At 45.1% G+C, this 12709-nt stretch overlaps 1 protein-coding gene across 2 annotated transcripts in view; it reads left to right on the forward strand.

Moving 5' to 3' along the window:
• LOC144769406 (aldo-keto reductase family 1 member B1-like) overlaps positions 1 to 12709 on the forward strand; it is a 271640-nt gene that overhangs the window by 116622 nt on the left and 142309 nt on the right. For both annotated transcript variants that reach the window (XM_078653500.1, XM_078653505.1), the window contains one exon: positions 10222 to 10328. In XM_078653500.1, coding sequence (XP_078509626.1) covers positions 10222 to 10328 — 107 coding nt within the window. The remainder of the gene's footprint in view (positions 1 to 10221; positions 10329 to 12709) is intronic.

Here is a 12709-nt window from a genome sequence, read left to right on the forward strand (position 1 = left end):
TTTCAGGTAGGCCTTTATAGCCGGCCCATCTGACAAGTCTCCGTAGAAGCTATTAAACCTTTTTAAGCCCTTTATAGAGGCTGTTGCCCTAATTTTTAAAGCTTCCAGATGGGTGGTCCAATTAAAGTTACTCGTGAACCATACTCCCAAATATCTATATTCCGTTACCTTCTCAAGTAGTTCCGTACCTAAATACCAAGGGAAACGGGTCTTACTTTTGCCGAAACATAGGATTTTGGTCTTTTCCATATTTACTACCAGTGTTTTATTTAAGCAGTATTTATGGAACATATCTGCAGGCCTATCTCCGTCTGGTCCATGATCACCAGATCTTCTGCATAAAGCAGACAGGATATATGGTTACCCCCAAGCTTTGGGCTAGCCCCTCTAACCTCTTTTAGATTCCGAGGTAGGTCCGCTATAAACAGAGAAAAGAGCAACGGGGCTAATACACACCCCTGCCTCAAGCCATTTCCAATCTGGATCCTGCCAGATAATCCACCCTCCTCGTCCAGGACTACCTGGGCTCAGTTGTCTGTATGCAAGGCCTGGATAAGGGCTAACAGGTCTGCGTGTAACTTATAGCCTTTCAAGGTAGACCATAGCTGTTCCCTGCTTACAAGATCGAATGCCGCGCGGAAGTCTACAAAGCAGATTACCCCTTTGCTCTATAGACTTCCGCACTACCGCCCAGAGGGCAAAGCAATGATCAACTGTTGATATTGATATTTGTATTTGTATAGCGCACTACTCACCCGCAAGGGTCTCAAGGCGCTTGTACGAATACCGCTGTGGAACCCATCCTGGCTTTCCCTGTGAGGTGTCCACTCCTGGGCACCCCCAAGGTGGAGGCCAGGCATCCTTAGCATTGTGGGGGCCGTCGTGGAGATTAAGCAAGCTATTGCCCAGAGTTGCAGAGTGGGACTCCATGATTGGAATAGGCACCGAGGCGAGAATTATCAGGTCCGTGGAATTTTGAGCCCAAGACCCGCCGAGGCGTGGAATTGAACCCTGGTCCCGGGCTAGACCTCTGCATCAGGGTCTGCCGCTCTAACCATTGAGCCACACTTCTCAACTGTTGAATTACCTTCTTTAAAACCCCCCTGTTCGGGAGGTACTGTATCATTATCTTCAGCCCAATCTTTTAGCAAACCCAGAATAATTTTAGAGAAGACTTTTTCCCCAATTTCCAAGAGATTTATCAGGCGATAGTTTTTAGGGGAGTTTACATCACCTTTTTGTGTATGGGTCTAATAGTGGCCCCTTTCCAGATATCTGGTAACGTTCCTGTTTTTAGTATTCTTAAGAACGTCTTTGCGAACAAATCCGCCCACCAATCTATGGGGCATATTACCAAGCAATAGCGATAATTATCGCTATTGCTTGGTTAGAGACAAAATGTTACCGCTGAGCTGCGGCGTTTTTTATCGCAGATAAACCTTGGTATTACCAAGGTTTATCGCAAATTCGATAAAAAACGGCCGCAATGCATGAATATCGCTGAAAAGTCCGCGGTATTCATGCATTACCGAGCTAATGCTCTTAGCCATGTTATCCACCTCCCATTGGATAACATGGCTAAGAACTGCTCAGGGCAGGTGTTAGCTTTTGGTGATATTCGCGCTTAGCGCGAATATCTCCAAAAGTTGGTAATAGGAGATAGCGATGTTAGCGACTGTTTCCAGTCGCTAACATCTTGGCACGCCCACTTTGCATGTCATTAGTGATAAATATCACTGACATGCAAAGTGGGGCCCAAAATGGTCGCTATCTCCTACTAGCTGTCGCTAACTGGTGTTAGCGACAGCTAGGTAATAGGGAGAAAATTTTATCTCCGCTTTCTTGGCTTTTAAAGCCAAAAAAGCGGAGATAAATCCCCTTGATAATATGCCCCTATATTTGTTTTTATGATAATGGCGGGTAGATTGTCTGGGCCAGCAGCATGTGTTAAGTTTAAGTTGGCTATCACGATTTTAATATGACCTTGGGAGAACTGCTCCATTACTTCACCCCTCACTCCTGGCCAACTAGATGGTCCTATAGCCTCCCTTCTTGGCCAATTGCCGTAAATCTCCTCAAGGTAGATTACCCACTTATCCTCTGGGACGGAACATTGCATGGACCCTGCTGTTTTCCCCGCACATTCCTGTATCAGTTTCCAGAAGCCTTTGACATTATTTTCTTCGATTGTCGCTAGTAGGTTCTTCCAGCAGTTTTCTTTAAAAGATCTTTTTTTGTCTCTAATCGATGCCTTATATTTTATCCTTAATTTCTTAAGGGCTAGAAATTCTACTTCATTATAGCTATGCCTAAGGCTTCTTTCACTCTTTCTAATAGCGGCCTTTGCTTTACGGCAATCTGCATCAAACCATGGGTTGCTAGTTGCATGTAGTAGAAGTTTCCTTACCAAGCTATGCTTCCCCATTTAATGTTTATTCTGAGGCATTCTACGAGTTGTCTTATCATCTCCTCATACCAGGGTATCTCTTCCCCTTTACTAGGTTTCCTAAGTCAGCTACTATATGAAGGTCCTTCAGTTTATTTAGATGTTCTTCACTTATCCGGGTTGTATGTCGCTTGGGATATTCAACCTCTACATGCAACACCTTCTGTCTTGGCGGGACCTTATTTATATACATTTCTATCAATAGTGGGAAATGATCGCTGCCCTCTACTTGAAGTATTTCGAAATGTTGGATTGAGTGGAAACACCAGGCCTGAGTAAATACATAGTCTATCGGGCACAATTGCCGTCCTATTTTAAATGTGCGCTTGGCGGGCCGATCTGTTTCTTTCCTACCATTCACACAAACCAGATCCATGGCCCCCAGCAGCCGTCCAAGCTCCACATCCTGATTTGAGAGCTCGGTGCTGATAAACTTTGCGGACTCTATGTTATACGCTTTTAGTAGGTCGCTATTCCAGGCATCCGTTTTTATGGGATTCAATCTATGATTAAAGTCCCCCAGTATTAAGATCACATCTCCTGGATAGAGTTCATGTAAGTTCTCTAGATCCTTTTTTAAATGATCCCGCTCCGCTTTATACTCATGTTTTTCCCCTTTCTGTATGTACACGTTAATAATACAAAAACCTTCACCCCTTGTGTTCTTATTTAGGATCAGCACTCTGCTCCCCAATGCCCAGATACATGTTAAGTCAAGATGGAGGATATCTCTCACTAACCTTGTGGAGACCAACGTCATCTGGCCACCTGACGCCCTACCCATTTTATTCTTTCTTGCATGTTTTATGTGACTGGCAAAACCTTCCGTAACGGGGGTTTCGTCGCACAGCCATGTCTCCTGTAGGCACATGATATCGGTCTTTCCGAGGAGATTTTTGAAAATCTCTTGAGGCCATATTCTTTTATAGCCATTAATATTCCAAGACAAGATGCGCAGGCTGTGCGACGACCCAGTTTCCTAATCGATGTTGCTCAGATTCCCCTTCTCCTCCTGGTCTAGGTAAGCCAGCTCTCTGTACCTGTTCCCGTCCAAGACATCTTCCTCCCCCCACCCTAACTTTTTAGGAACAATTGTAATTGCCAGGCCTTCCTTGTTACTACGTCCAGATGAGATAATGTTTATTTGCTGTTCTCCCAACCCGATTCAGAAAAGGGGGTGGTGATGGACAGAGCATCTGAGTTAAACAGAACACTCATACCCAGTCAAAAGATAAGGGCTTGATCCATCACCGTTTTTTAGCTCACTGCACCATCCCAGCTCAGAACCTGGCTATATGCAAATTAGTCTGACCCTGGCCCAGTGCATCATGGGAACAGGGCAGACCAAACTACCAAGCCAATTCTTTACTGGAAAGGAAACAAGCTTCCGGGGACCGGTTTCTGGCATTGCAGCCGTCTTCGGCCCGGCTTGCTTGAATCCTGATGGTGCAGTGAGCAAGGGACTCATGTCTGAGCATACCCTGCCACTCCTACAGTGGCCAAAATGATTCAGAAAAGGGGGTGGTGATGGACAGAGCATCTGAGTTAAACAGAACACTCATACCCAGTCAAAAGATCAGGGCTTGATCCATCACCGTTTTTTAGCTCACTGCACCATCTCAGTTCAGAACCTGGCTATATGCAAATTAGTCTGACCCTGGCCCAGTGCATCATGGGAACAGGGCAGACCAAACTACCAAGCCAATTCTTTACTGGAAAGGAAACAAGCTTCCGGGGACCGGTTTCTGGCATTGCAGCCGTCTACGGCCCGGCTTGCTTGAATCCTGATGGTGCAGTGAGCAAGGGACTCACATCTGAGCATACCCTTCCACGCTTGTGGTGGCCAAAACGATTCATAAAAGGGGGTGGTGATGGACAGAGCATCTGAATTAAGCAGAACACTCATACCCAGTCAAAAGATCAGGGCTTGATCCATCACCGTTTTTTAGCTCACTGCACCATCCCAGTTCAGAACCTGGCTACATGCAAATTAGTCTGTCCCTGGCCCAGTGCATCATGGGAACAGGGCAGACCAAACTACCAAGCCAATTCTTTACTGGAAAGGAAACAAGCTTCCGGGGACCGGTTTCTGGCATTGCAGCCGTCTTCGGCCCGGCTTGCTTGAATCCTGATGGTGCAGTGAGCAAGGGACTCATGTCTGAGCATACCCTGCCACTCCTGTAGTAGCCAAAACAATTCAGAAAAGGGGGTGGTGATGGACAGAGCATCTGAGTTAAACAGAACACTCATACCCAGTCAAAAGATCAGGGCTTGATCCATCACCGTTTTTTAGCTCACTGCACCATCCCAGCTCAGAACCTGGGTATATGCAAATTAGTCTGACCCTGGCCCAGTGCATCATGGGAACAGGGCAGACCAAACTACCAAGCCAACTCTTTACGGGAAAGGAAACAAACTTCCGGGGACCGGTTTCTGGCATTGCAGCCGTCTTCGGCCCGGCTTGCTTGAATCCTGATGGTGCAATGAGCAAGGGACTCATGTCTGATCATACCCTGCCACTCCTATAGTGGCCAAAACGATTCAGAAAAGGGGGTGGTGATGGACAGAGCATCTGAGTTAAACAGAACACTCATACCCAGTCAAAAGATCAGGGCTTGATCCATCACCGTTTTTTAGCTCACTGCACCATCCCAGCTCAGAACCTGGCTATATGCAAATTAGTCTGACCCTTGCCCAGTGCATCATGGGAACAGGGCAGACCAAACTACCAAGCAAGTCGGGCCGAAGACGGCTGTAATGCCAGAAACCGGTCCCCGGAAGCTTGTTTCCTCTCCAGTAAAGAATTGGCGTGGTAGTTAGGTCTGCCCTGTTCCCATGATGCACTGGGCCAGGGACAGACTAATTTGCATGTAGCCAGGTTCTGAACTGGGATGGTGCAGTGAGCTAAAAAACGGTGATGGATCAAGCCCTGATCTTTTGACTGGGTATGAGTGTTCTGCTTAATTCAGATGCTCTGTCCATCACCACCTCCTTTTCTGAATCGTTTTGGCCACCACAAGCGTGGAAGGGTATGCTCAGATGTGAGTCCCTTGCTCACTGCACCATCAGCATTCAAGCAAGCCGGGTCGAAGACGGCTGCAATGCCAGAAACTGGTCCCCGGAAGCTTGTTTCCTTTCCAGTAAAGAATTGGCTTGGTAGTTTGGTCTGCCCTGTTCCCATGATGCACTGGGCCAGGGACAGACTAATTTGCATGTAGCCAGGTTCTGAACTGGGATGGTGCAGTGAGCTAAAAAACGGTGATGGATCAAGCCCTGATCTTTTGACTGGGTATGAGTGTTCTGCTTAATTTAGATGCTTTGTCCATCACCACCCCCTTTTCTGAATCGTTTTGGCCACCACAAGCGTGGAAGGGTATGCTCAGATGTGAGTCCCTTGCTCACTGCACCATCAGGATTCAAGCAAGCCGGGCCGAAGACGGCTGTAATGCCAGAAACCGGTCCCCGGAAGCTTGTTTCCTTTCCAGTAAAGAACTGGCTTGGTAGTTTGGTCTGCCCTGTTCCCATGATGCACTGGGCCAGGGACAGACTAATTTGCATGTAGCCAGGTTCTGAACTGGGATGGTGCAGTGAGCTAAAAAACGGTGATGGATCAGGCCCTGATCTTTTGACTGGGTATGAATGTTCTGCTTAATTCAGATGCTCTGTCCATCACCACCCCCTTTTCTGAATCGTTCTCCCAACCCTTCATGGTTTCTAAGGAATTTGTGCCCTTGATTATCCAATTTCAGATCCTCTCTATTTACTATTCTGATTCCTTCCTTTAACATCTCAGCTTCCGCTTTTTCCATTGCGACTTTTATCAAAGCTGAGTGGAGGAGGACCTTTGTTATTTCCTCACCTTTAGCATTAACCAAAAACCCCCCTTCTTTTAAGTCATCTGTACTGACATATTTTAGGCTGGGGCATTTAGAAAATGAGAATAGTAGCTGCGAGCGGGTTAGGGGTTTTAATTTCTTACCCCATTTATTTCTTACCCCATTTCCTCCCATTTCCCTGGCCCATTGGTTCTAGGTATAGCCAGGTGTCCACAATCCTGGATGCCTGTAATGACTTATGGCTATTCTCTGGACTTTTATCCCTTCTCTTCAAGTTACTTTCTACTCTGCCACCATTCATCCAATTGTTCACCAGGGATAAGTTACTGGGCCCTGCATCAGTGGATGTTTCCGTTTCCCATATTGGTTCTAACCCCTCTTTTCTCCCCCTGGGCATCCTCTTAGGGGCCCTTGCATTCTTGGCTAAGCCTTTACCTTGGTCCCAACATGATTTTTCCTTGGGACCAAGGGTGCTTGCCCCAGTGTCTACCGGGGTTACATTATCCATTTCTACTCTCACTGCCTTGCCCCTGGGCCTTAGGTCATGGGGTACCTGGTTCCTGTTCACCTGTAGTGCAGCCTGTCTGACCCGTTGGACCTTTTTCCCTTTTCTCCTCATCAGGCAGCGCCTCCTTTCACCATATCTCCTTATAATCATGGGACAGCGGGAGATATATACAGTGAGCTCCTCCTCATTAGGTGTATTTGCCCTTGTTATTTCTCTCACCTCATCAGCTTTGTTCTCTACAGTTCTTACAAGGGATGGCATTTGGGCTTTAATCTGCATCAATTCCCCAATTATGTTATTAAACTGCTTACTATAGGTTTTTAGAATTTCATTATTCACCACTGAAACCTCTAGGATTCCTTGCAAAGTTTTCTGGAGCATCAGCATAACCTCAAGCATTGATGAGCTCGCGGTACCCGTTACCTCAAAACTATTCGCAGGTAGGCCTGATAACACATTATGGGCCATATTTACATTTTCCAGACTGACTTTTACATTTAGTCCAAATTCTTCTTCGGCAGCTTCTCTCTCTGGGTGTAAATCACTCAGATTTTCATTTTCATTTTCTTTTTTTCCTCCCCCTCTCCCTCTGAGTCTTGGCTTGATACTGATTGAAACAGCCGTGGGGAGGAAGACAGACGAGGTACTATCGGAATATTAGCAATGTCGAAATTTGTCTGGTTCAAGGAATCGGCATCTGATACCTGGATCTCTGTCAATTTTGGGGACTCCACTGCCTTTGGTTCCCTTTCTGGTGTCTCCTTTTCTTTAAAATGCTTACCACAGAAGTCTTTAATAGATTTTGAGACTGTAGAGTCACCTTTTACACCTGCAACCTTAGCGGTCATCGGCCCCTTCTGTTTAATTGTACTTGAGGATGTAGTAGATCCCAGTACAGATGTTTTATTTCTGGTAGGTGTCGTTATCGCACTTTCCAAGTCAATGGGTAGTTCGATTATGTCCTCTACTCCATGGCTTGTATTTCCTGGAAGTTTAGAGTTCTTAGTTACTTTCTGACGTTTATTCTTTCCTAATGCCATGTCTTTAAATTCTCCCTCTCCGCTTGCTTGCTTCCAAGGGAGCAGAGACTTTCGGGCTGTTTTCCTTTGCTTTTTCCTTCGCTTTCTAGGTGCACTACAGCCACCTCTGGCAATATCTCTTTGCTAAAGACCCTCAATTATAAATTTGCTTTTTCCACTTACCTCTGTCCTGTGGGCCCGCTTTCTGCCGCTCTCTCTGCCTCCACCACCTTTTCCTCACTTCCTCAGTCTTTTCAGGTCCATGTGCACTCAATCCTGTCCAGCCTCCCGTGTATTTTTGCAGGTTATAGGTCCAGGGGGCACAACCCTCCCCCGAACCTGCTGGTGGCAACCTCCAGCAGCCTCCGGCAACCTCCGGCCACCAGATGGCACTCAAAATGCCCAGAGACTACTGTCACCCTCCCCCGTGGCGTCTCCTTTGCTCCGTGCCAACGGGGGACAATGAGGGGATAGCGCCAAAGACACTCGGCCAAATTCCAAGGCGACCGCACCGCGTGACAACCCACGCAGCGCCGCTGACTCCGCCAAAAGCAACGGGGGACAATGAACAATGAGGGCGACACACCAAGGCGAAGGCGAACTCCGAGGCACCGCGCGGCGTCCCGCGCAGCGCCGCCGACACCGCTGAGGCCAACCCGGAACCGGAAGCCCGGAGACAACGACGCCGACAGTGAAGGTGGGAGGGAACAGAGAGACGAGAGCCGGGCAGAGAAGCAGCGTGCGGCACACAGGTACAGAGTGGAGAAGTCGTATTTTAGTTATGTGAAGCGTTATGAGGGACATGTAAATTAAGAGGTACAAACTGAGCTATTGATCTGGTGATGAAATAAGAAGTAGTAGTAAATATCAGTGAATGTATCAAGAGATGTATTACAATTGAGAAGCTAAATTAGGCCAATGAGGGATGGTTTTAGCATATCGAGTTTTATGTTACACATTGCACGTAAAAAGTGGGTTGGTACTGAATGAAGAGGGATAGACGGAAGAAAGAAATGCTTTACATACTGTTTGGTAGGAAGTACAGACAGGTGACTGTTGGAGAAGAACAGGGTGAATAAAGGAATAAGGTACAAACATGATTTTCCTAGAAGGCATTGGCGTGCCATGGGGAAAACGGGATGCGAGTCACGATGTTAAAATAGGGGCTTATTTGTTTATAGGGCTTGATGTGGTACATGTTGTTGCTTGAGAGCAAACTGCATATAATCTAGGGAAGGCACAATATGATGTTAAATGTTAATTGGTGTTGTTTCATTGTTCATTTACAGTGACCCCCGACGAAGGGCGTTAACAGCCCGAAATACATTGGGTGTTTTTATTGAATAAACGCTGCTTCAAATGAACTGTGCATTAATCGTGTTCTTTCAAGAGGTCCGGATGGACACAGGTTGAACATTAGAAACTTGAAAAATGACATTCCATATTCCACGTGTGGTTTCAAAATACTGAAGAAGAATAAAAGAGAGACAATTGAAAAAGATGGATTAAAAGAGTACCGCGATAAAAAAAGTTGTTATACACTTAAAAATTGGTATACATGATTGCCATGTTTAGCTGTGCGATTGGTTGGGGCGAGACGTCGCCCCACTCTCAAATGTCGTTCTTTTAGAGAGTGGAGATGTCATATAGAAAGGTTATACAGGGTAGATACCAAAGTAATGTGGAGCAACTACGCAGGGTAGCTGGGGGAACATGTCAGAACCCCAGGTAGATGGAAATAAGCAGGGGAATGCTAAAGCAAGCTTGAAAATACCTATATGATTTTATTGCAGAAAGACAGGTGAAGACTGGCAATAATTTGGTAGAGTCGATAGGCAATGTATTGGCATGCACTTGATAAAAGAATACATTTAAATAAAGAAGTTATTACAGGGGTTAAGAGTGAGTGTGGTTTAATGTCAAATCAACTTCAAATCCACTTTTGTGTTCTCTGTCTTGCATCCTGACACAAATCGATTGCTTCTCTGTAATTAATAGGAAACCCTCCATAGATGCACGATTTAGATTATCTTTAAGTGTCTCTCCATGTTTTCTGCCATAACCACCAGGTTAGTCACAGCATATTACAAATTCTACAGTGCTCCTGTTTAGAGGCTGTATTCCTTTACTGTATTTAGCTACTTAGCACATAACAAACCTACAGACATCAAAATGTGAGAAAAACTGATGAGTTACATATTGTGGAAAAATATTAGTAGTATCTTTACAATAGTAGTATCTTCGTTTATTCACTGATGAAAACTTAATATGAAGTAGTGCATAATTGAACATGGATAAACACAGATAGAAATGTCAAAAAACATAAATACAATCAAACAATTTGTTTTTGCATGTGCGCATGTTAGCTCATCTAATAGCATCAGGGTTGACTTGATTTAACTTTACTTTCAGTTTGAGTGCCACCCATACCTAACTCAGGTCAAGCTTGTGGAGTACTGCCAGTCTAAAGGCATTCCTGTGACCGCCTACTCTCCCCTAGGCTCCCCTGACAGACCATGGTGAGTGTCCATCATTTATAATTATTATCTTTATAACAAGTTATTTACTTGAAGTTTATAACATGTCTATTAAGCAAAAAGCAAGGAAAAGTAAAGTAATTTTGCAGTTCAGCAAAACATAGTTTTGCCTCGCCAAGCTACTTAGCATCTAATGCTAACCCCTTCCCTGTTTTCTCCAACTTGTATACATTTTCTTCACATCTGTGTTTAAAGCAGCATACATGTCACAGAACCCGAAACTTGAGGTAACAGTACTAACAAGTGCCAGGGTTGCCCCAGAGAAGAATTAAAAAGGACCTTGAAAGGAGATACAGAAAAGGAGATCTCAGATGCCGAGCTAGCTGAATTAAGTATCCCCACTTCATAGGGCTAGGCATGGAAACAAGGACGGGGATGTCAGAGGCGAGAAAACTCAAGTGTGTTAATATAACCTAGACAAACAAAATTGGTGAAGGTTTTTTAACATGGAGGTTTAGCAAATGCATAATTAAATCAGAAAAACAAAGTGGCTCTGCAAGTGAACCCTCTTTGCTGATATCCATAGTAACCTGAACGGCACGGTAAACTCCTAGTAAGGTACACTGAGGCTTCCATTCTGTCAATGCTGTTAAATTGGGGACCATTCAATTCAGTAATATCGTTGCACAGTCATCGTCTGTGCCCTGCACACTCCCATTTTTCGCTAACTGGTACTGGTGGTAACTGACTTTGACTGTCCCTGAGCTTTGTCTAACCAGGCCCAGGGCCAGTGTTATGCTGAAGACGCACGTGAAAACACACACACATGCATTAGGGTACACAATATATCAGGGTACACTTACAATTCACATGGCCTACCCTATAAGTCCCTAGTATGTACTAGAGCAGGGGAATTAAACCTACCTATAAGAACCTAGGAAATAATAGGGAATGGCAGTTTAGAGGCCAGCAGCCCTTTCTGCACTTGCATGTGTGCACTGTTAAGCGCCTGAAGACATTTTAAAAGCACCCCTGTGTTGCAGCACTGCTTCTAAAAGTAAATTCACTTCAAACTCAACTTTGATGGAAGGGGCATTTAAAAAGTGATAGTCTACAATATTTTGCATATTAGGTACCTCCAGGCTCTCCCCTAGGTGTCCTAAGTGTGGGGGGCATGTAAATATACGGAGGATCCTTATAAAAGATGTTGTATCTGCCCTGGGATAGAGAAAGTACACATTTCACTTTCCTCATTGTAATAAAGTGCCTTCCAAAATCGACGTTGGTGCTAGGAACACTGTGGAGTGTGGACCTACATTATTTTCCCATATTCAGAAACCCCAAGGTCTGCCCTAGGCGTCCCAGGAGTGGGGTGGCCATGTAACTATAAGCACTATAAGCAGCGACCTTATAAAATATGTTTTATATGCCATGATTGCAGTTTCCCTATTGTACGTGCCTAACACCATAGGATGACATGGCAATTGTTTATGAACGCATAAATATTGCTGATAATCAAATGAATTATCATTCAAGGAATTAGGAGAAGGGTTTTAATAAATCCAACAATATGCCATTGTTGAATGTATCCTAAAATGTATTGAAAAGAAGTTATAAGAATTTCTTGCCTGTAAGTCAAAATTCAGCCTTCCTGCAGTTCTCCCTGATTGGTCAGACCTAACAGGATTAGCCAGGCTGCCTTGAGGACGTGATAAGTGGCTCACCAGGGGAGAGAATATCTGGTCCAGAGGGTTCTGCACCAGAGCAGGGGGGAGGGATCATAAAGCATGAAGCTTCAAAGGAGAAATAGTACACGTAGAGAATGACGGGTCCATCTACCTCAATCACCTATGACCCACTCAGATAGGAGGCTTAAGGCAGGAATCTGCAGTTGTTATGGGATGGAGAGCTATGGAAATGAGCTATACTGAGTTGGTTTAGTTAGTTCTTCATGCTGTGCTGAGATTTCAGCCATGTTGGATTTTGGAGCATAAGTACTTTCTTCAAGAAGATAATACCACACTTTGGAGGACGTGGTCATGCTCTGGGGTGTTGTCTTGCACTTCATTTGGAATGAGTGTTCTCCTGCATGACACCAGAGAACACTGAATACATATGTGACAGGTGCAGAGTCACTCAAATTGACTGCTTGAAACTGAGAGAATAAGAAGGATTGCCAAGTTGGAAACTTGATTTGCACCACCATGCCCTACAATCTGACTGACTGCGCCTGCTGCATTATCTGGAACTACAGCCCTGTGGATGTACTTAACTTCAAAAAGAATAAAGAGTTAATAAGAGATAATAAATAGGCTCCCTGCGAGCTACATGTTAGCAGAGCTTACCTGGACCATTACCACCAAGTGTCCCCTGCCTGGAGTGCGTCCAGTGGTTTGTAAGGGTTTTGTCCAAGTGTATTGTGG

The sequence above is a fragment of the Lissotriton helveticus genome, chromosome 1_1 (assembly GCF_964261635.1).
Source record: "Lissotriton helveticus chromosome 1_1, aLisHel1.1, whole genome shotgun sequence".
Classification (NCBI taxonomy): Eukaryota; Metazoa; Chordata; class Amphibia; order Caudata; family Salamandridae; genus Lissotriton; species Lissotriton helveticus.